Source organism: Tursiops truncatus, chromosome 21 (genome assembly GCF_011762595.2).
Source record: "Tursiops truncatus isolate mTurTru1 chromosome 21, mTurTru1.mat.Y, whole genome shotgun sequence".
In the NCBI taxonomy this organism is placed as follows: Eukaryota; Metazoa; Chordata; class Mammalia; order Artiodactyla; family Delphinidae; genus Tursiops; species Tursiops truncatus.
In genome coordinates, this window is record NC_047054.1 from 11,748,949 (window position 1) to 11,772,300 (window position 23,352).

At 42.5% G+C, this 23,352-nt stretch overlaps 1 protein-coding gene across 6 annotated transcripts; it reads right to left on the reverse strand.

Moving 5' to 3' along the window:
* Window positions 1-72: 72 nt before the first annotated feature.
* ZNF596 (zinc finger protein 596) lies at window positions 73-19,976 on the reverse strand. Of its 6 annotated transcripts, none has more exons than XM_073798645.1 (7): window positions 19,744-19,976; window positions 8,829-9,061; window positions 7,204-7,286; window positions 5,523-5,649; window positions 4,708-4,803; window positions 3,740-3,831; window positions 74-3,265 (listed from the first exon to the last, which is right to left on the reverse strand). In XM_073798645.1, the coding sequence occupies exons 3-7, from the start codon at window positions 7,213-7,215 to the stop codon at window positions 2,000-2,002; spliced, it is 1,593 nt and encodes a 530-aa protein (XP_073654746.1). In that variant the 5' UTR covers window positions 7,216-7,286; window positions 8,829-9,061; window positions 19,744-19,976; the 3' UTR covers window positions 74-1,999. The 6 variants fall into 6 exon arrangements, with proteins under 6 accessions (XP_033704642.1, XP_073654746.1, XP_073654747.1 ...); XM_073798646.1 differs by lacking the exon at window positions 19,744-19,976 and adding an exon at window positions 15,419-15,504 and having other exon boundaries at window positions 74-3,262; XM_033848749.2 differs by lacking the exon at window positions 19,744-19,976 and adding an exon at window positions 15,419-15,504.
* Between the last annotated feature and the right edge of the window lie 3,376 nt (window positions 19,977-23,352).

Below are 23,352 nucleotides of genomic sequence, written 5' to 3' on the forward strand. Positions count from 1 at the left end.
ATGACTTGTGAACTGGCTCCATTTGGGGAATAATCATAGGAAGGACTTCACACTCAGATGTGACCTGAATGGGGAATGAGCACTATAGTTTAAATGAGATAGCACAGCAGGGGTCACATCTGGATGCACTGTCAATTCTCTATGGATAAGGTATTAAAGGAACTGCAAACTTTTTATTAATCTGCAGGAATAGCTGGAAAACAAGATTGATAATGGAAAACTTGATCTACCTAAATTTATAACACATCCCACCCTTAACAACGTGAATCAGTGTGAATTTGGCCACAAAATATTGTTTAGAATAAAATGGAGAATTCAGAAACTGGTAACAGTGAAAATTAAGACTGCATTTTATCCACATGATGGGGTGGGTTTTATTCCCTGCTTTTTAAAAATTCAATCAACCTAAATGTCTAAAATAGCTCACACTACATCTATCCTAAGGAGACCTTGATGTTCCTTGATTTGTAAAGAATTTTTTGTGGCTGTTTCTGAGCATAATGACTTATCTGCAGATGTCAGAGTGTTCCCTGATTTGGGCAAGTTGGAGTTTGGTTGCTGGTTCAAGTTATTGTGCATGCATATTTTGACAGATTTTGGCAAGCTACCCCCTACCTAAAGCTGCAATATCCTCACCCACAACCACAATGTGGGCTTTTCACTCAGCTTTAAATAGGACTTGAAACTACATTATTTTTTTATGTATGTGGAAAAATGAGTATTGTTTGTCTCTTTCCACATCACTGGTTACTGAATAAAATTTATCAATGCATTTTATTTCATAGACATGTACATGTAAGTTAAATTTCTTACTTGGCCAATTTTTCATGTAATTTTACATACTTTTTTATATTCTGTAGTTTTATTGTGCACACACAGACTTATACATGTACACATGCCTGCACTTTGATCCATTTTAGTTATAATTTTTATATGATAAATATAAATCTTTCCTTCATGTTGTCTCCTTTTATTTTGGAAGACCTCCTCTATTCCATCGTTATAAAATATTTTGTGCACTTAGTCTTGGTATTATATTGTATAACATATTTACAAATGTTACATTCTCTTCATGAACTCAGTTTTTGAATTAGTCCCTTCTGTCTGATAAAAGTGTAGCTAGCTCTGCTTTTATGATTTCCATTTATGTGGAATATGTTTTCCCATCCCTTCACTTTGAGTCCATATGTATCCCCCAGAAAAACATGGGATAAATGAATTATAAGCATCTGTGTTCTCAGTTTTGCCACCTGTGAAACACGGATATTAGTCATGTTCAAATGAGTACCAAGAACCAGCCCTTCTGTTACCCTGGCAGCAGAGAAGCTCCAACTTTTTCTCTCTTAGCCTTCTGTATTTGTATATGGGAGGGGCTGGGACTCATGGGTATCATTCCCAGTTGGTGATTTGTGGATTCATGGCTGTTGTGACAGGGGAATATGGGCAAGATCAGATTATCTTGGCTTCTTTCTGCTCTCCCAGCTTTCTGGGTGTTTTATGAATCACTAGGAGGAGCAGTACTTTGTCATTACATCAATAAGTGTAAACATATTGGCATTCCAGAAGTGGGATATTCCAAATGTCTTCAATCTTCTTCATGTACTAATTTATTTCCACTTACTTCTTTTCTTAGCAGTTACCCGACACTGAATCTTCTCATGAATGCTAAGGGTGGTGCTAAGTTAAACGAGAGTGCACAGTGATTACAGGTCTAGAATTTCTCTCTTGTGCAGTTTACTTATTTATTTAGAGGATAATTTATAACTCAAGGCATTTCCACACTGATTACAGACATAGAATTTCTCTGACATGTGATTTATCCATTTAGTTTAACAGTTACAGCTGAGGATGAAGATTCTCCCAAATTCATTCCATTTGCAGTTTCAGTTCTCCCACCTGAGTCCACTGCTAAATGCTTTGTTACATAAGTAACATACATATGGATTCTCTCCACTTTGTATTAACTTTGAGTGGAGTAATAAGGACGAATAAAGGCTCTTCACTGTGCGAGTCCACAATAGTGTTTATACTTTGAAGCTATGGGTGGTGAATCTTCCACATTTACTACCTTTACAGCATGAGTTCTCTCGTGTTGTCTAAGGTTAAAATATTTACTGAAGGCTTTCCCACATAGATAACATTTATGCGGTTTCTCTCCAGTGTGAATTCTCTTATGCAATCTAAAGTTATAACTTCTATTGAAGGCTTTACCACATATATTGCATTCATACGGCTTCTCACCAGTGTGAGTTCTTTCATGTCGTCTAAGGACAGAAGAGTGATTGAAGGCTTTCCCACATAGGTGACATTCATATGGTTTTTCTCCAGTGTGAGTTCTCTCATGTCGCTTAAGGACAGAGGAATCAGTGAAGGCTTTCCAACACAGATGACATTCATATGGTTTCTCTCCAGTGTGAGTTCTCTCATGTCGTCTAAGGACAGAAGACTCAGTGAAGGCTTTTCCACATAGATGACATTCATATGGTTTCTCTCCAGTGTGAGTTCTCTCATGTTTTCTGAGGTGAGAACAATGAGTGAAGGCCTTCCCACATAGATGACATTCATATGGTTTCTCTCCATTGTGAGTTCTCTCATGTTGTCTAAGGTAAGAAGTTTTACTGAATGTCTTCCCACATAGATGGCATCCATATGGTTTCTCTCCAAAGTGAGTTCTCTCATGTTTTCTAAGGTCAGAGCAATGAGTGAAGGCTTTCCCACACAGATGACATTCATTTGGTTTCTCTCTAGTGTGAATCATCTCATGTCGCCTAAGATTATAACTTTTACTGAAGGCTTTCCCACACAGATGACAGCCATATAATTTCTCTCCAGTGTGAATTCTTTCATGTTTTCTAAGGTCAGAACAATGAGTAAAGGATTTCCCACACAGATGACATCCATGTGGTTTCACTCCAGTATGAATCATCTCATGTCGTCTAAGGTTAGAACTTTTACTGAAGGCTTTCCTACATACATGACATTCAAATGTTTTCTCTCCAGTTTGAGTATTATCGTGCTGCCTAAGGGCAGAACTTTGAATAAAGGCATTCGTACGTTGATGACATTCATATGATTTACTTCTAGCATGAATTTGCTTATGTATATTAAAGGATGACAAGTAACTGATGGCTTTTCCAAAATCTTGGCTGAAAAAGGGTTTCTTTCCCACTTGAGGTATCACATATTGAGTCAATGTTAAGATTTCAGTAAATTTTTCTCTGAAATCATTGCATTCCAAAAGATCCTCTTGACTGTGAGATCTCTGCTTTTTGAAAGGAAATGAGAGACTGTTACAGGTTTGCCCACATTTATTCATTCCTTCATTCATTCCTCTACATATAAATTCTAGAGTAATCATTCAGTGACAGACTCCAGTTAAAATTGTCCCTATGTTATTTACATAAACATGGGATATTACTCTCTTGCAAGCATAGATTTTATCTTTTGTAGTAACCCAACTGCAGAGACATCTGTTTATACAGATGTTAAAGACATTATTATGTTTCAGTGATTAGGAATATAAGCCATGATTATATAATTGTCTGTTTATATAAGACCTCAAGTTATGGTTTTGACTACAGGTTAATGTTTCTTCCCTAAAACCAAACTAACTAAAATTTTCTCCTGTGGGAGCCCATGATCCCAACTTTAATTAAATCAGGTAAGTGTGCCAAATTCCCAACTTATTCAATTCCTAGGTCTTCATTTGGAAGAACATGTTTACACCCGTGAAGCTTACCATTGCACTGATTACAGATGTGTCTTTCTTGTAGATATGTTGCATGGATATCATTTCCTGTTTTCTCAGATCATCTTCTCTACCTGAAATGACTGGAAAAAAATAAATCTCTATAGTGGTATTAGGAATTAAAATGGTGAAGAGACCCAATGCCCATTTGTGTATGTTTCAAATACTGACACGTAGATGGCAAAGAATGTCAAATTAAGGAATAGTCTGAAAAGAAAAAAACGAAAGCACATCAAATTAAGGAATATTCTAAAGACAAGAAACACATTATAGGACTATAACAATTGTCATTCTCAGGACTGAAATATGAGAAAAATAAAATGAAGATGGTGGGGACTTCCCTCGTGGTCCAGTGGTTAAGAATCTGCCTTCCAACGCAGGGGATGCAGGTTTGATCCCTGGTTGGGGAACTAAGATCTCACATGCCACAGGGCAACTAATCCTGTGTGCTGCAACTACTGAGCCCACGCACTCTAGAGCCCACACCACAACTAGAGAGCCTGGGAGCCACAACTACTGAGCCCATGTGCCACAACTAGAGAAGCCCACACACCACAATGAAGAGCTCATGTGCCACAACGAAGACCCAGGGCAGCCAATAAATAAACAAACAAACACTTAAGAGGAAGGAAAAAAAAGAAGATGGCAAGCTGAGGAGGAAAAGAGAAGATCCTATTCATAAAACAGGACCATGAAAAGGGACTTTCTGTGAATGTTTATTAGCTCCAGTGAGTATATAAATTTCACCTTGCCTAAAGCCAAAGGCAAAGGCAGAAAAACACGTGAATAGAAAATTGATACCTGCAAGGTATGACATCATCTGAAAAATTTTTCTATGATATTGTCTAAATTTTAAAAATATCACTAAACTTAGATATCTTCATGTGATACTTCTTAGGGCCTATTCACTCACTGACCAGGCTCCTCCTCCTATTGAAGCACAGCTTCTTGGATCTCACCTGGACTCTGGCCTTGCAGAAAACCTAACTCTTCTCTTGAAAGTTGCTCTCCTTGCTCCAAATGGGAAATCACATCTGATTTGTAGAGCTGATTGCCTGTTTGTAGGAGAAAGATGTGGATTTTGAGTTCTGTGCTCATTAACAGTGCATCAGTACAGGGCAGACTAATGAGGAAGAATACAATAACCTCTGAGGGTCAGCACAGAGAAGAGTACGTTGAAAACAACATGTATACTCTTTGACCAGCAAAATGATAGCTCTTGAACTTGTTCCCAAGGACATTAAGAACCTATCACAGCTAATGCCCATGCCCAAGTTCAAGGACAGATTGTGGAATCTGCAATATTTTCATTCTACGGTGTTTTAATATTATATCCAAAAAGAATTCAAAAAATACAGCCTCCAAAAACAATCCAATAAATACAACTTCCAATAAATACACCACAAAAATCTAAGTTCTGTGTGGAAAACAATATATCTGTTATTTTTAACACTGTGATCTGATCAAACCAGTCCTTGCTGTGAAATACATTTTAAAAAAATCAATACATTTACTCACCCATACAAAAATAATTCCCACCACTGTTTGAGCATCAGAGATTGAGTAGCAAGAAAGACACAAAATTATGTTAGGAAGATTATACTGTAGTGGGACTGACAAACTAAATGTAAGTAAGAAGTAAAGAAAACTGTGATAAGGTAGTTGTGCGAGTTATGAAAGGATCAAGACAGAGTTTAGAGTAAGAAATGGGAAAGTTTTTCTGCATACTTGTTGAATGAATGAATACATACATAATAAAGAGTAAGAGACTCACCAACTGAGACCAGATGACTGATGTTCTCTAGCATCACATCTCTGAATAGTTTCCTCTGGGATGTGTCCAGTAGGGCCCACTCTTCCTGGGTGAAGTCTACAGCTACATCCTTGAAGGTCACTGATTCCTAAAATATTGTGGACATTGTTTCAGATAGGGCCATCTCTGCCAGGAGAGGATGGTACAGGTGTCAAGCACTAAGGAGGTGGGGGTCGAGTGTACAGAAATCTCAAACGGTATTTTGGGGTCCAATCACATCATTCTCAGTGTTGACATGAACATCTGACTTTCGGATATACCTACAGATACATACACACTCTAGATACATAAAACTTCATTATAAAGAGATAACACATGATGTGTGGTGTAATATACCCTGGAGATTTCCCAATAAATTTGTGATTACGGCTTCCAGATCATGATTATAACATTTCCACTTGAAACCTTATATCGAAAACAGTCTTCTCAACCAATTTCAAGTAAATCTTTTAAAGGCTTCTCACAAGGGATGAAGTATCTACGATATGCCACTTTTAAAGCACAACTATGGTGGGATTTCCCTGGTGGCGCAGTAGTTAAGAATCTGCTTGCCAATGCAGGGGACACAGGTTTGATTCCTGGTCTGGGAAGATCCCACATGCTGCGGAGCAACCTAGCCCGTGCGCCACAACTACTGAGCCTGTGCTCTAGAGCCCGTGTGCCACAACTACTGAGCCTGCATGCCACAACTACTGAAGCCTGTGCACCTAGAACCCATGCTCTACAACAAGAGTAGCCACTGCAATGAGAAGGCTGCGCACCGCAATGAAGAGTGGCCCCTGCTCGCTGCAACTAGAGAAAGCCCATGTGCAGCAATGAAGATCCAACACAGCCAAAAATATATTAAAAAAAAAAAAAGCATGGCTATGGTTACATTATTCCCCTTTATGGTCTCAGTTTCTTCATCAGTGAAATGGTTTAATAATCTTCATGAGTTCTGAAAGATCTAATGAGCTAATGTGTAAAGTACTAACTATCTAGCAAATATTTCTTAAATATAACTTTTAGGTTTATTATTCATGAAATGGCAGAGAATACTGAAGCAACATCCAGGATCCTGCACAACTGACTAGAATTCATACAGGTCTTGGGATCAGCAGGTGTAGGCTTTTCTCTCTACAAAACTTAGGTGTTCATTATAAAGGATAACTGATTCAGCAGCTCAAGCCACAGGCTCTGAGACTCCCCCCAGCACCTGTAACACTGGATTGACTGACCTCACCTGTGGAAACATCTGACTCTCTACTGGTTTGTAATGTTTTCCTCCTCACTCATCTTCATCACCAGTATTCACTTCAATCCTAAGTTCATTACAGTTAATAAAGTGGTTAATGACTAATTTTTGGGTTTTTTTGCCAAGGCATGGTCTTGATGAGAAAAAGAAAACCTCTCTCATCTCTTCTATGAATACATAGCATTAGTAGAGACTGGAATATCTTAGTGTGATGTTGGGAAGGAGTTACCACTTGATGAGTCCTTGATCCAACATGACCATTCCAGAATTCTGGGGAAACTTAACTGAAGCTCAGATCCTTGAAAAATCTCTTGAGTGTGCTTAGAACATGTGTGCCTGTAGGAGAAATATGTCCATATACTGAAAATAGAGATGCAATTTCAGTAGAAAGAGTAATTTCCTACTTACCTGTGATTCCATCGTAACTAGCTCAGCTGCCAGCTGACTTCTGGGTTTTCACTTACACACAGTCCAAGCAACACGAGGCAAGGCTGAGGAAGAAGAAAAAAGTCATTAGACTCTAGCTGTTCACAACCTCCATATTCACTTATCATGAAGCCCCAGTGCTTCACCTGGAAGTAGCCCCCTGGACAACCACACGAAACATGCAATGTGCTCTAAGAGAAATAGGGCTAGAGCTCTCCTCTACCAGGATCAAACGCAAGAAGGCTATGACTACTGTTGCTAGTAAAGAAGATATAAATACCTTCAATTTAGAGGGCAGAATGTGAAAAACCATTGAGTTTTGTATGCTAATTAAACCCTGGTGTTCAGAACTGTCCAATCCCCTCCGAATTCCGAACCATAGGGATCCCTGATTCATGTCACATGTGTCCCCACCTCTAGTAACCACTGTGGAACTTCTTAGGTTGAATCATTCTTACTCTGTGCACTAGCAGTTTCTCCAGCTCTGTTCCAGCCCTCTGGTGCCTCAATCCATCCCTACTTTTCCCTTCGTGCCTTTACAATCAAACTAAAAGATGAAGATGCAGTTGCCGAATCCTCACATCCCAGTCACCACTTGACTTATCGTACCGATAATATCTGCATAAATAAATCCAACGTATGTGCCTCAGGCTTTTACCTAGAGCTTAATAAAAAGTATAACATGACCTCTTTTTGGGAATATACTTTTTCCTAGGCTTCTCTAACATCTCAGTCTACAGTCTTCAAAGGAATCTTGTCATTCTAACTCCTTATCACTTGCCAAGAACTTCTCAAACAATATTGTTGAAAGACCTCAAGACTCCATCCTACTCCTTCATCCTTCTCTACTTATGTACACTGCCCAGGTATGCCCACATATTTATTCAATTGCTTCAATTTCTTCCATTACTTTTTCTAAATTGAAAGTGACAAAACTCATATCTGAATTCCATTTCTGAGTTTGCTTTTTTTTTTGAAACTAACATACACTAGAAAGGAAATAGATCTCAGGACATTATCTCCCACTTTCCCCAAAAATTACTCTTTATCTAGTCTCTAAACTTTTCAATGTCTCCACCAGACATCCAAGGGTTGACTTTTTTTTTTTTTTTTTTTTTTTTTTGCGGTACGTGGGCCTCTTACTGTTGTGGCCTCTCCTGTTGTGGAGCACAGGCTCCGGACGCATAGGCTCAGCGGCCATGGCTCACAGGCCCAGCCGCTCCGCAGCATGTGGAATCTTCCCAGACTGAGGCACGAACCTGTGTCCCCTGCATCGGCAGGCGGACTCTCAACCACTGCGCCACCAGGGAAGCCCTGCGCCACTGGGGAAGCCTGGGTTGACATTTTATATGCTCTCTCAGAACATCACAAATACAATTTAGCATTGCTACTACTTCTACACTGTTCACTATTATCCTTCATTTCTACTCAGATCCACAAACACAATTTCCTACCCCATATTTATTTCCTTCAATCTGTTTGAATGTCAATTCCTCAGAGATCCTGTCACTGAATTCTTACCAAAATGAACACTTCTCGTCACAAAAAATCATTTACAAAATAAAGGAGGACTATCTCTCCTAGTGAAAATGATCTCCAGTACTCACCAGAACCCAAACAGATGGAAAATCCAGTGAAACCAAATATTTATCGAGGATGCTGACACAACATTCCAGAGTTCAGAGCTTCTTTCTCTTTCTAGAAAATGCATCATTTTGATGGTGAACTCTCTTTTAATGCAGTTGGCAACCTCATCAGTGTTGTAATCCAAAGGACAAATCTGATTAACTTGGGTCCCAATCAAGATAAATGTATCAAGAAATGCCTCTTTAGATAAACCCTGCAGATGAAATTAAGAACAACAAATTATATCCTTTAATTCTGCTTCTTCTAAAAGTCTCAAAAGCAAACTTCATGCCTTTTCTCAGAGACTTCAGGGTTTTATGGATTTTGGTTGTTTTGGGCAGTACTAAGAATCTGCAGCCAAGAGACCCCTTCCTGCTCTTTATTTTTATTTGTAGGAGGATTTGTAATCTACCATCATTTTCTCAGGCTGTGGACATAAGTGTGACTCTACAGAAGTGTAAGTGTTTGTGCTGAATAAATGTCTACCGAAGGAAAATATCTTTCGTTTTTACTACCAAGTGAGAAAAAGCTCATCCAGTGTTAGGTCTCTTCAAGTCAGATCTATCTCATGTCCTAAAAACTGCAAAACCGTACAATCCTCATAATATTAAGGATTTCCAGAATAAATGATCAGTTTCAGGACTGATTTTATTGTAAACAGAATTTAATTATTTTTATTGTGGTAAAATACACATAACATTTACCATCTTAGTCATTTTTAAGTGTATAGTTCAGTGGTGTTAAATACATTCATAATATTGTGCAACCATCACTGCCATCCATCTCCAACACTCTCTTCATCTTGTAAAACGGAAACTCTGTACCCATTAAACAACTACTCCCTATTCCCCCCTCCTCCCAATGCCTGGAAACCACCAATCTACTTTCTGTCTCTAAATAGGATTTGTTTTGGGGTGTGGGGCTGTGCTGTGGGACTTGCAGGATCTCAGTTCCCCGTGAGAGCCTGAATTCTAACCACTAGACCACCAGGGAATTCTCATCTAAGTAGCATATTTTAAAAAACTGATTATTAAAAAGGAAATTAAACACTTAAAAATCTTAAGACATTACTTTATAGAAGGATATTACTTCTGAAGGAAAATCAAGCAATATATTTTCATTTTAGATATAGGCATAAGAAATACTTGATCCCATAAGAAATTCTTTGTAATTTTCTTTTTTAAAATTATACCCTTCTGACAGTAAAAAAAAAGATTTAGTATGTATTACTTTTTATCAACTATTTGATTTTCATGTATTTCTGAAATGGTCTATGTCTTTTCAGCCCATTTACTGCAACATATTTGAGGTAAGTGATGATCTCCCTTTGCCACAAATGAATGTTTCATGTCAACTCAGAGCCAAGACCATAGCAGGGAGTGAAATCATACTGATGAATAAAGCAGAGAGATCACTTGTCCTTATGGAGTTAACATACTAGCTTAGAACAGATTAAAGAAATAAGGGGAAAAAAAGAAATAATGACAAGGATACTCTGTGAACATATACTAAAGTGTTTCATTTGTGGAGGTGGGGAAGCTCTCTAGAAATGCACACATTATTTATGACACCTTAAAAATTCAGTTGGGCAAAAAGTTTGAGGCAGTTTTGCAGAAATGGAAATAGGTTCAGAAGTTTGTTTTTTCTTTCTGATTTAGGAACAAGTATAAAATCATGGACACATCATAGAATGTGCTGTACCCCAGGAAATGAGAACACATTGGAAGGCAGGTGAGTGACAGGAAGACCTGGAGAGGGTGTCAGGCAAGTAGATTTCAGGGCCCAAAGGCCACTGTAATTGGATTGGTCCTTCTTCTAAAGCTAATGGGAATTCACTGGAGAACTGAAAGCACGAAAGTGACAGGAAGACTTGTGTTTGTAAATGAGCCTTTTGTTGAAGAATGGAGTTAAGTAATTCAGAAAGGTTTAATGAGTTTTAAGAACTGGATGATGTTTGTCTGGCACAGGGTGTGGGTAGTGAAATTATGGTGGGGGAGGTGGAAGGATATGAGAGAAAAAGAAAAGGAAACATAAACAAAACAATTTTTTGTTGTTTCTCAGATACTGTTGGGCACCAATTACAAGTCAGACTTAGTGCTACGGGCTGGGCATACAGTAAAGCAAAACAATGACATGATTATTGCCTCCACTTAATGCATTTACTATTTAATAAACATAAATATTAAGTTACAATATGGTGTTTCTATATAAACCTAAAGACAGGTTACCAGAGAACTAAACTTATTATCAGAAGGAAATAGAAGTAGGAAGTATCCTAGAAATCAGTGCACTGGGTGCTTGAATCAGAGCCAAGAAAAGAGAGGAAAGGAGAGGAAATTCAAAAATAGCATCAAAGAGCTGAAACTGTATTGATTCTCAGAAGATATGATTTTAAACAAAAAAAGGAATTGGGGAATCCATTTTAACTATCATACCTAATATTTTTTAAAGAGAACAAATCCAATCTTAATATACTGAAATCAATATTTCCTGTTTAGTAACAATAATTTAAAAACTAAGTAAACACACAAAAGCCAGTCTCTATGTACAACAGCAAAATATTATGACTCTCACTTGAAATAAATTTGCAAACCCATGTAAAGAAATTTTAAAACTTTTTGAGGACATAAATACGACATGAATAAAGCCTGCCAAACCAAATTCTTAGACTAGAGGACATGGTGACAAAAAAAGTCTAAATAACTGCAGAAATTTGGTGCAACTCAAATTGAAAAGTCATATGCAGAATCTAAAAAAGAATGTATATATGTATATGTATAACTAAACCACTTTGCTGTACATCTGAAACACAACATTATAAATCAAGTATACACCACCCCCAAAGTCATATGTGATATTTCACATAAAAAATGAGAATTATCCTAGGGCTTCCCTGGTGGCGCAGTGGTTGAGAGTCCGCCTGCCGATGCAGGGGATGCGGGTTCGTGCCCCGGTCCGGGAAGATCCCACATGCCGCGGAGCGGCTGGGCCCCTGAGCCATGGCCGCTGAGCCTGCGCGTCCGGAGCCTGCGCTCCGCGACGGGAGAGGCCCGCGTACAGCAAAAAAAAAAAGAAAAAAAAAAGAAAAAAAAATGAAAAAAAAAAAATGAGAATTATCCTAAAAGTCAATTTTGCCTCAATTTTGATTAGGGATGAGGATACAGCCAAAATAATTGTGAAAAGGGAAAAAAAAATAGAGACAGGTCAAATTACATCTGAACCTATATTATGTGAAACTTTAAAATAATTTAAATTAAATAGTTGAAACAAACAATATATTATGACTAAATGAACATAATATTTTATACTATGAAATAGGTGACACCTTGCAAAGGAAAGAAAAAAAAGCAAAGGACATGAAGGAAGGATTTTGGTTTCACTTCATCAATGTTATCAGACCAGAGCGTGCACATATGTGTGTGTGTATAATTAAACTATAAACTATAAAATATAAGCAGAAAATAAGTAGAAAAATTCATTTTACATATACATGTCTATAAAAAGCAACAATCATTCAGTCTCTTAAGTAATTAGTAAAATGGAAATTAAAAACAGAGTTGTCATTTTATCCAAATCTATAACCATATATATATGTATATTAAAAAAATGTATATATATATATATGTAAAATGAGGAGCTTCCCTGGTGGCACAGTGGTTAAGAATCCGCCTGCAAATGCAGGGGACACGGGTTTGAGCCCTGGTCCGGGAAGATCCCACATGCCGCGGAGCAACTAATCCCGTGCACTACAACTACTGAGCCTGCGTCTAGAGCCCATAAGCCACAACTACTGAAGCCCGTGCTCCGCAAAGAGAGAAGCCACCGCAATGAGAAGCCCGCGCAGTGCAACAAAGAGTAGCCCCCGCTCGCCGCAACTAGAGAAAGCCCGCACACAGCAATGAAGACCCAACGCAGCCAAAAATAATTAAAAAATAAATAAATAAATACATTTAAAATGAATCCTGGTTAACTCCTGGTTAACCTCAGGAGTTGATGATGGATGAGGATTTCTTGTTGCGTATTATGTGTGTACAGGGAATCGTGCCAGAATCTATTACAAAATAAAACGTACCATCTCTTGGCCAGCAATGAAACCCCAAATACCCAAAGAGGAGGAACTCTCAAATATCTGTAGAAAAGTCAATTCTTTACAAATCCATGAACACCAAAGTCTCCCTGGGACGGATGTGATGTGAACAGTGTTAAAATCCTCTTACTGTTAAACATTTGGGTTGATTCTATTTTTAAACAATTACGGAATAAAATATACTACATTATGTGGATGAAATGCCACCTTAATTTGTCATGGCTACGTTTCTAATCTCTCCCTTCTATTGCAAATCATTAATATTTTGAGGCCAAATACACAGATTCACTTTGTTAAGCTTCAGATATATTACAAAATCAGGTAGAACAAATTTCCTCTTCTCCATGATTTTTTAGGTATTCCTGACATTAATTCAGTACTAATGTGTGCAGTTTCTTTAATCTTGGTCTATAGTACATCCAGATCTGGTCACTATGCAATCCCTACTGGCAAATCTTACTGACACTATGGTGCCCAGTCCTTGTCTCTAATTAATGTCTGGGCATGCAGCATTTCTCATAACGATCCCCCAAATGGAGCCACTTCACAAGTTCCATGTCACTGGTTGACAGTGAGATAGAATTGGTCTGGAGATAGGAGAGGCCATCAGTGAGTGAGGAAATGTGTTAGGCAGGATATCTGAGAGTCAAATTTTAGCACCTCCTAAAAACAGCATTTCAGGAAGGAGAGGACAGAACAATCAACAGATAATATGACCTTTTCCAGATAAAGATTTATTCCTGACTCCTCATCTTCTTCCTCCTCCGAGTGTCTCTCTCAGGCAAGATGTCACTCCTGAGTGTTGAGAATGTGCCATTCAGGTCTTCAAATAACTTATCCCCTTCCTGGCCACAACCACATATGTAGGGAGAAATTCAACATTTGGAAAAAATAGTCCTCTGCTGTCTAATGAACTATCAGGGAGCAGGGACGATAAACTCCTACATGGAGACCAACAGCTAAGTTTCTCTGCCCTTTACTCCATACACCCTTCTACCCTGTAAAGCCCACACATCACATGGCAGATATGGGAATGTGAGTTGGTGTGACCCTACCTTTCAAGTCACCATCCTCACAGTGTCTTCTAGTACCTGCTGAGCACAGGATCCCCAAATAAGGATGGGCAGAGGTCTCCTTTTCTCCTATTCCTGAGCTTCCCAGGCTCTCTTCCATTCCTTAACATCCAAACTGCATTGCCCTTTCTCCTCCAGCTCCCTTCCCAGAGCCAAGTGTCATCTCCTCATTGGAGAAATAACTTTGCTCTGTGCTTAGTTTAAAAACTCTTGGTCTTTCCCTACCAGCTGCCTTTGTACTATGTGTGTGTGTTTGGGGGCAGGAAGAGATGTGAACAGGAGAGAGTAACCATTACTGGCCTCACAGGCATGGGGTGGTCTGGACTGGATAGTGGCAAGGCTTACCATTCCCACCCCTGCCCCTAAAGATTCCAGATCATATTTAACTCTCCCGAGCAAGAGCAAGTTCTCTGTCATGTTTTTAATCATACTGATTAAAATCATTTAATTTCTCTTTTCCATAATAAATATCAAAATATACATTTCCATGAATATATCAAAAAATATAACATTAAGAACACTTAATTATCGGCATTGGAAAACACAAAAGTTCAGCTGTGGAAATAGCTCTGAATAATGTATTCATCATGAACAAATGAGGTCTGTGAGAACAAAGTTCTAGAACCATCCAGCCTATCATTCAATATTTGCAAAACAAACAAAAAAACAAAGGGAATTTGAAAAGAGCATATACTTAGTTGGAAACTAGCTCACAGACCAATAAATTAAAAAGTGGTCTCCTTGTTCTGTCTCATCCTCCCCCGCCCACTCGACTTCCACAGGGGTGGAACAAAGATGCTCTGCCCAGAAGAGCACACTTTCCCGTGAGACATCGGGAATGTGGACACACGTTGGTCGGTATCGCCAGCGGATAGGATTTGGGACAGAAGGGCACGGGGTGTCACTTCACAGGACTGATCCCCTGCCCCCAGCCCGGGGCTCTAGGGCCTTTCTGAGGCGTTGACCGCGAAGCGCAGCGATTGGCACGGCCGGGCCGCAGGAGGCCCAGGATGGGCAGGTGGTCTCAGGAGAACACTGGGGTCGGTGGAGTCCCAGGGCCGCGGGAGGGCGCGGCGTCCCGGGCTGCCCCGAGGGGCCGAGAGGGGCGATGCGGGGCGCGAAGGGCGAGAGTCCACGTCGCGAGTGGGGGCCTGACACGGCGCGGGTCGGGCCGGGAGAAGGTGAAGAGACCGAAGGCAGAAAGGCCTGACGGGGACGGCCTCGGAGCGATTTTGACCGGAAACGGACGCGGACTCGGACCCGGCAGCCGAGCGCCCGGCATCCCGAGTCTCAGGGCGACGCGGGCTGGAGATGCGAGAACGGGGACCCCCAGAACCTGCGTGTGAAGGATGCGGTCGGGAGGGGGCTGTGGAGCGCGGCTCTGATTCTCAGAGCCGAGGGTCTCACTCACCCTAAGGAACCTTCGCTCCCGAAATCCGCTTCCGCGTCGGCAGGAAATTACGCAATCAGGGCGGGGCCTTAGTCGGGGAGAGGCGGGGCGGAGCAGCGTGGGCGTGGGCGAGGCCTGAGCCTTCCCGCCCAGCTCCCGGCCGTTTCCGGGTCAGCCCCTACCCCGGCCGGACACACCTCCAGCCTCAGCGTTTGGGTGCGTTTGTTTCGGCTGGTGTCCGGGGAGCCGGGCTGCTTCCTCGGGGCTTCAAGTTAAGTGTTTCGGACAACTCTAGGTACGAGCTTAGAGCTGTGAGCCCTTTCGTGGTAAATGCTGGGATGTTTCCCTGTTAACATGTTGCAAACGGTTTAGGTCGAAATCCCCTTTCGCGCCTGGAGACTCGTGTCCTGCGAGTGCTCGGGGCGCGACTCGGCCTCGGGCGGGGACCTCGCTGGGTCCAAGTGGGCCGTGGTGGGATCCCGAACAACGTCTGTGGTTCCTGCGCTTGGAATGGGTTATTCAGTTTAGCAAGGGCTGGAATTGTCTGTGCTGGCGATGGAAACCAGAGCGACCATGATTTCCATTTCTGCTGCCGGTTCACCAGAGACGCAGCCCTGGGCTCAGTATCGGGGACTTCATGGGGCCAAGCGTGGATGGCATCACATAATTTGTTGTTAATTTCTAAATATTTTCCCATTTTCCTTATCTATATTCCCACAGCTATCCGAAAGAATGTTAGTGTTAAAGAAAAAACTTCAGTAATACTTGTTAAAGCTGATGAAATAAATTTATATTTTAAGGCGGGACAAGAAAAAAATTAAACATAAAATTTTCTGTGTTTGGACCTCCTCCCTCCATAACGTGCTGCGTGCATCTGCATTACGTGTTAACCAGAGCTCCTCAAAGATGGGGGTGCCTCCTCAATCATAAAGATCAATTTTTTTTTCTTTCTTCTTAAGCTAGTAATGTAACTTCTTAAAACAATAATGTTCTTTCCCAGCCCTGTAGGGGGTAATGATGACTTGCAGCTCGCTTTGTATGGGCTTACCTGGACTCTGCATGCTTGGTGAACTTTCTGTAAAATATCAGTATGTCATTTTGATGTATGATCGTTTGTCTCAAAAATGTACTTGACTATGTCCTAGAGTTCTAACAGTCAGAGCTTTCTGAGAATCTGCTTCCCGACTTATAATCCTCAGTTTGGTTCAAATAAAAATTCCCTTTTTTCTTCTTAATTCAATTAACTATCAAGTTTTCTTCTTAACTTGACAGTTAATTGAATGTTCCTCGACAAAGCATCATAAGGAAGATTTTATTCTGGGGGTGGGCTCTCTCTCCAATTGGTATAGGAACCACTGCAGTGGGATTTTGTATTGGGTGAGAGAGATTGGGCTGAACTCCAAATACAGGATGAAGTGGGAATTTATAGCCAATGAGCAGGGTTGGGGGGGGTGTCAGTGGATAGAAAATTACTAAGAGGAAGCATCATGGGTAAGGGGAATTCTGGCTAAACTGATGAGCAGGTTTCTTTCAGAAGACACTCCATGGTGATCAGACATCACCTGTGTAATAGTAGAGAATGAGGAACCTGAGCAGATATCGAGGGTGGTGGATTCTCGTTGAACTAAGTTAGCAGCATTCTTGCTAAAACTGGATTTTACAAGGAAGTGCATAGATGGGCATAAGAGAAGCTTTAGGAGCCTAAAGTTTGGTCAAGCAAAGAATGTTTGTCTTCAACCCAATCAAAAAATGACAGAAGACCTAAATAGATATTTCTCCAAAGAAGACATACAGATGGCCAAGAGGCACATGAAAAGCTGCTCAACATCACTAATCATTAGAGAAATGCAAATCAAAGCTACAATGGGGTATCACCTCACACCAGTTAGAATGGGCATCATCAGAAAATCTACAAACAACAAATGCTGGAGAGGGTGTGGAGAAAAGGGAACCTTCTTGTACTGTTGGTGGGAATGTAAATTGATACAGCCACTATGGAGAACAGCATGGATGTTCCTTAAAAAACTAAAAATAGAATTACCATATGACTCTGCAATCCCACTACTGGACATATATCCAGAGAAAACAATAATTCAAAAAGACACATGAACCCCAATGTTCATTGCAGCACTATTTACAATAGCCATGTCATGGAAGCAACCTAAATGCCCATCAACAGACAAATGGATAAAGAAGATGTGGTACATATATACAATGGAATATTAGCCATAAAAAGGAACGAAATTGGGTCATTTGTAGAGACGTGGATGGACCTAGTGACTGTCATACAGAGTGAAGTAAGTCAGAAAGAGAAAAACAAATATCGTATATTAACACATATATGTGGAATCTAGAAGAATGGTACAGAACTGGTTTGCAAAGCAGAAATTGAGACACAGATGTAGAGAACAAATGTATGGATACCAAGGGGCAAAGGCGACTGGGGTGGTGGGTGGGATGAATTGGGAGATTGGGATTGACATATATACACTAATACATATAAAATAAATAATAGAAAAAGAATGTTTTAAGTTAATATCTATTTATTTTGGAAAATTTGAAGTTCATGCTGGCTAGAATTTGGCAAGATCAGATCCCAACTATTCACGCTACAGAGATTTTTCCAAAAGAAGACGCGCTTCTGATTTTCCCAGAACTGTGAAAGGAAAATCAAAATGGAGTCAGTATTGCTGAGAGAGTTCTCTAAAATGGAGCCAGGAGACCGTTAAGGAAGTGTGACCTAATGCATCTCTCAGCCTGGATGGAATCTGACCTTTTGACCTGATGAAGGCATCCAGAACATCTGCCAGAAACTCATGACAGCCTATCTACGTATTGCACCCCTACCCTAAAACAACTTGTGATTCCCAAGGACAAATAATTTCTGACTCTCGTCAGCATTAATTACAATTCTCACCAGGCAAGTTTTAGCAACTTTGTGGCTTTTTGTCTTTATAAGCCCCTGACTCTTGCTGTTCTCCTGAACACTCCTCTGGGGTTACCAAGTCTGTGTCTCCTGAATTGCAATTCTTAAGACCCTCCAAAATAAACTCTTTTGTTGTTTGCAGCCTCCTGCATTATTTTTTGGTTGATAGAACAAATACCATCTTCTCCAAGTTTAACATTTTTTCATATTAACATGTGAACCAAAATCAATTTAAATTTTGGAAGATATCTTTTTCTTAGGCAGTAGAACTGGAACTACCCTGGGTTTCATATAGAGGAGGGGGAGCAGCTCTGCTCACTGCTCCTCCAGGTCTCTAGGGCTGAGTTCATGTCCCCCGAGCTCAGCTTACCCCTCTAATTGCATTGAAGAGCTTTCTGTAAATGCCTCTGTACCTAAAACTAGAGCTCAAGAATTCCCAGGTTTAAGCAGTCATGAGCAGTTTCTCTTTTTCTCAGCATTCCCTCTTCTGCTGCCCCGGGTAGTCTTTTCCCATAATATGCACAGATGCATGTCCCCAAACCTAGGAGGTGGGAATCTCAGGCTATATAATGGGAAAGGGGAGATGCAGGGAGCTTGGAGGACTGGTAGTTAATCCCTGGACGCTAAGTGAGACACCTCTACGCATCCCCTGATCACTTTCTGAGTGTCACTTAGTTGGACAGTTCTGTGGATCCCAGGTAGCCTCGTGCCCTTAAGTCTCTTAGGGTATTTCCCATAGAGGTTGGTGCTTACTTCACTTTGCAAGCCATACATTGAATTTAGAAAAAAAAAAGTCTTTTCTTTTCTTCAGAAGGAGACTGCCTAAGTAAGCAGATTCCTGTAGAATGAGATAAAGTCCAGGAGGGCAAAGTTGGGAATGAAAAGGTTCCAGTAAAAAGGCCATGTGTGGACAAGACAGTAAAGCAGACCAGCATGTGTCCCATAAAGGAAATGCTGGTGCTTCTGTTCAAGGGAAATATGAGTAACACTGAAATGACCCCGCTGGCCATACCTGACGAGAGTTGAGCCGTGTTAAGAACGGGTCCTTATCTTGTCAGCCATGCTTTCACAAGTTTCACTCGTAAGGATCCCTGGTGCACTTGTCAAACATGCAGAGTCCTGGTGTCCATCACTGACTAGAGAGGAAGGGCCACTGATTCATTCTCATTTCCACATTCTGCAGGGGATTAATAACCTTTGAGAACTGTGGCTGGTGTTTCTCAAGCCTCACAAATGCACGTGTGGTGTGCATGCAGTTTTTCCCACACCAATGACCGATACTCTGACACCAACTGGATGTCCTACCTTACTCTTTGGGCTGGAAAAAAATCTCTGGGTTTTGACAAACGCATAGTGGTGTGTGTCAGTAAAGAATTGCATGGCATATTTCTACCCCAACCCCACCCCATGAACTGATTACCATCTGTGTAGTTTTGCCTTTTCCAGAATGTTGTGTAAATTGGTCGCACTGTGTAGCCTCTTCAGAGTGGATTCTTTCACTTGGCAATGCATACATAAAATTCATCCATGTCTTTGCATGGGTTGATGGTCCATTCCTTGCTATTGCTGCATAGTACTCAACTGCATGGATAAGGATGAAAAATAATTTTCCCTATACATTTCTAGGTTCTTGGCTTAGGCCCTCCTGTAATAAGTGAGAAAAAAACAGAAGTTTAATAGCATGTATACTTCTTGTATACGTGGGAGATACCCAGGAAAACTGAGTCACTCTCTGAAATGGCCCAAGCCATCACCTTAAGTGCCATCTTCAGCTAAAAACAGAAGAAAGATGTTGGGGGAAGGGGGTACCCAGTTAAGGAAGGTTATTAGGCAAAGCACAAGGTGAGGCCCCAAAGTGGGGTCTGAACCCACCACCCACCCAGGGTGACTGCCCACACTCAACAGGTTCCACATGTCCCCTCTGAGGGGACCAGCTCCCAGAGCCTCCTCTTAGGGGGATTCACTTTGCAAAACCTTCCCTTCAGCAGATTCACATTACAAAATCTTTTAACAGGATTCGTCTCACAATCCTTTTTTTTTGGCAGGGCAGTCACGTGGGAGGCTTGTCACCCTGCAGTGGGTTCAGTCTCACGTCACCAGGCCAGCTTTCCTGGGCCACACTCACCACCTGCTTGTCCATTCCCAGCTTAGGCCCAGAAATGCCCCCTCGGTCCCCACCCCACGGCTCCACCTGGGCACCCACTCCTATCCTGCCTGGTCCTTCCCTTCCGTGTCCCCTGCAGGGTCACCAGGAGCTTCCACCTGCCCCAGGCAGGCTGTCTGTTCTGTCCTGGGGAGGCCTCTGTGGTGTCAGGTGGAAGAAACAAGAGGTACCCGTGGGGCTTCCCCTCATGCAGCACAGTGGCCAGCACCCGTCTACTGACCTCATCACTCTGGATGGGCCCAGGCAGGGGCTCAGGGGGTCCGCAGTAGCTCTTTGTTCTCATCTCACCCCAGCACCACCCACCGGGGAGTTGCTAAGCAGCTGTGCTGCCTGCGAAGGGAGGACGCTCATTCACATGCCCCTCCCAGGGGCTTTCGTGGGCAGGCCCTTCCCAGAATATGGAGCTCACCTGGGCAGGCACGCTGGCAGGGCTCAGCGCACAGGAACCGTGCCCATAGCCCTTGTTGCAGAGCACCCCCAGCCTGAGCACCTCAGAGCAGGATCTGAACTAACAAACAGCAGCTCCTGGACAGGGTGATCCTGGGCTTCACTCTGTGCGGCCTCCCTCTACCGGGTCTTCCAGAGGCTTCCACTGCAGCCGGGGCACCAGGCCTCCATCTCCACCCACCACCCCTCCTCTCCCTGACTTCCAGATTCCTCCTGTGTGGAGAGGGTCTTCTTGAAGTTGTTTCCTACTCATGGGCCAGTTAAAATGATTAGAAAACAAGCCAGAGCTGCAGCCCCTTGTGTATCCTGACTCTCAGGACCCTACACCTGTTACTCGGACCTGGCTGGTACAGCAAGGCCAATTTTCTGTAACTATGAGCCCCTGATGGGCGAGGATTGGCTGGCCTGGGAAGCCTGACCCCGCCAGCCAGCCAGCCCTTCCCAGGTGTGCCTGGGTTGAGGTCAATATAACCACCCCGCCCACCTCTCCAGGCAGGAAGATTTCCTGTACCTGTGCCTGACACCAAACTTCCTGCTCCATCAGCAGCCGCGGGACTGGGCTGGTGGGAGGGAGTGAGCGGCCACGGCCTTGTGGGTGTCCCGGCCTAAGTGGGGCTCTGCTGGACTGTCTATAGGAGTTGCCAGGCTGCCACCTGCCAAGGAAGAAGGTGTGTCACCCATACATGCTGTTGAAAGTTCTCCCCAGGCAGAGGTGAGGAAGCAAGAAGAAAAGAAGTAGGAGCCAGGACAGGAGGGGTAACTCAGGTAGGTAAGTGGAAAGCTTTCCGAAGAGCATCTGGGCCAGGACCATCCCACATGGCCTGCAGGAGCCAATTCAGCAAGCGTGCTGTCCCTGGTGTGGCTCCAGGCCCTTTCCTCCAGCCTGTAAGGTCCTTGCACATATTTAGGTTTGCTTCCCTGGGAAGGGTGGATCTAGCTCAGGAGCAGCTGGCCTGGGGTTCAGCTAACGTCTACTCAGAGACGCCTCCGCAGGGCCCACGAGCTTTCCAATGAGGACCCTCCTTGTGGGGACTGCTGGCTGCATGTGAGAAAATTCCCCACCTCCGACCATCTTCAGAATTATTCATCGGTGTAGTAAGTGTCCTGATTGGGTTTTATCTGTGTAACTGGCGGGTTCTTAATTAGCAACGTGAATGGTGACATTAAATAGCCTCATCAGGGTTGAGATACCTCCCCCCACATTTACAGGTGTAAGGACATGGGCAGGCCGTGGGCAGCCGGCACCCTTAGGGATGGACTTCCGACTGACCCGTCCACATTCTGGTGTCCAGCCACTGCTTTAGAATTTCTGGGGGCCCAATGCTGACTCTAAGGTTTCTGCAATCCAGCCTCTGTCTGCCTTTAGTGAGACCCACACTTCCAGGATCCTACCAAGCAGGGTCTGTGTGACTGTTCTGTGGCTTCTGTAACAAATGACCACAAGCTGGGTGGTTTAAATCAACGGGAATTCATCCTCCCCCAGTCCTGGAGACCAGACATCTGAGATCAAGGTGTTGTAAGGATGAAGTCCCTCCAGAGGCTCCAGGATAGGGTTCTTCCTGCCTCTTCCAGTCTGTGGGTTCCAGGCGTCCCCAGGCTTGCAGCTGCATCCCTCCCATCACTGCCTCCATCTTCACGTGGCTTCTCCTCTGTGTCTGTCTCTCCTCTTTTGTCTCCTTTAAGGACTTTGTCAATGGGATTGAGGGCTACCCTAATCCAAGATGACCTCACCTCGAGATCCTTAACTACATCTACAAAGACCGTTTTTCCCAGAAATGGTCCTGTTCATGTGTTCTTGGGGGCCATCATCTTTTGGGGCCACCATTCAACCCGTTATCTGTGTATAAATTAACCCACATTTTAGGAGATTACTAAGGTCCCGTATAGACTGGCACAGACAGCAGCCATGTGGGTGGGGGTCTGGGGAGAATGAGAACCCTGGCATCACCTGGAAAGGATCAAGGCCTGGTTTCATCAGAAGGTGAGCTCTTCCACCACAGGGCCCGTGAAAGCAGCGACTCCATCCTGTCCGTGGAAAGGGACCTAGTGCCAAGTGCGGAAGTGGCTACCTTGCAAAGCTGGCTCTTCTGGGATTTCATGATCAATAGGTTACAGTCATGTAACCAATAACTATGGGCTTGGAGGAATTGCTTTCTGGCACGTGATGACGGCACTGTCACTTTAGGCTCATCAAGCCTAGAATAGGAATGTTTGAAGGAGAAGAGTTCCGGAGATTGCGAAACTTTGTTGTCAAGGAAACCAAGCAGTTTTGTCAAGGTTGTCAAGGAACCTTCCCCTTTAAGCCAAAGGCAGAGCTCGGGGAGCTGAACTCCAGGGATATTTTAAAGGGGCTGCTCTGAAGCACCATTACAAGAGTGGTGGTCTCAGCCTGGGCTATGGTTTGAGAAAAGTGTGATC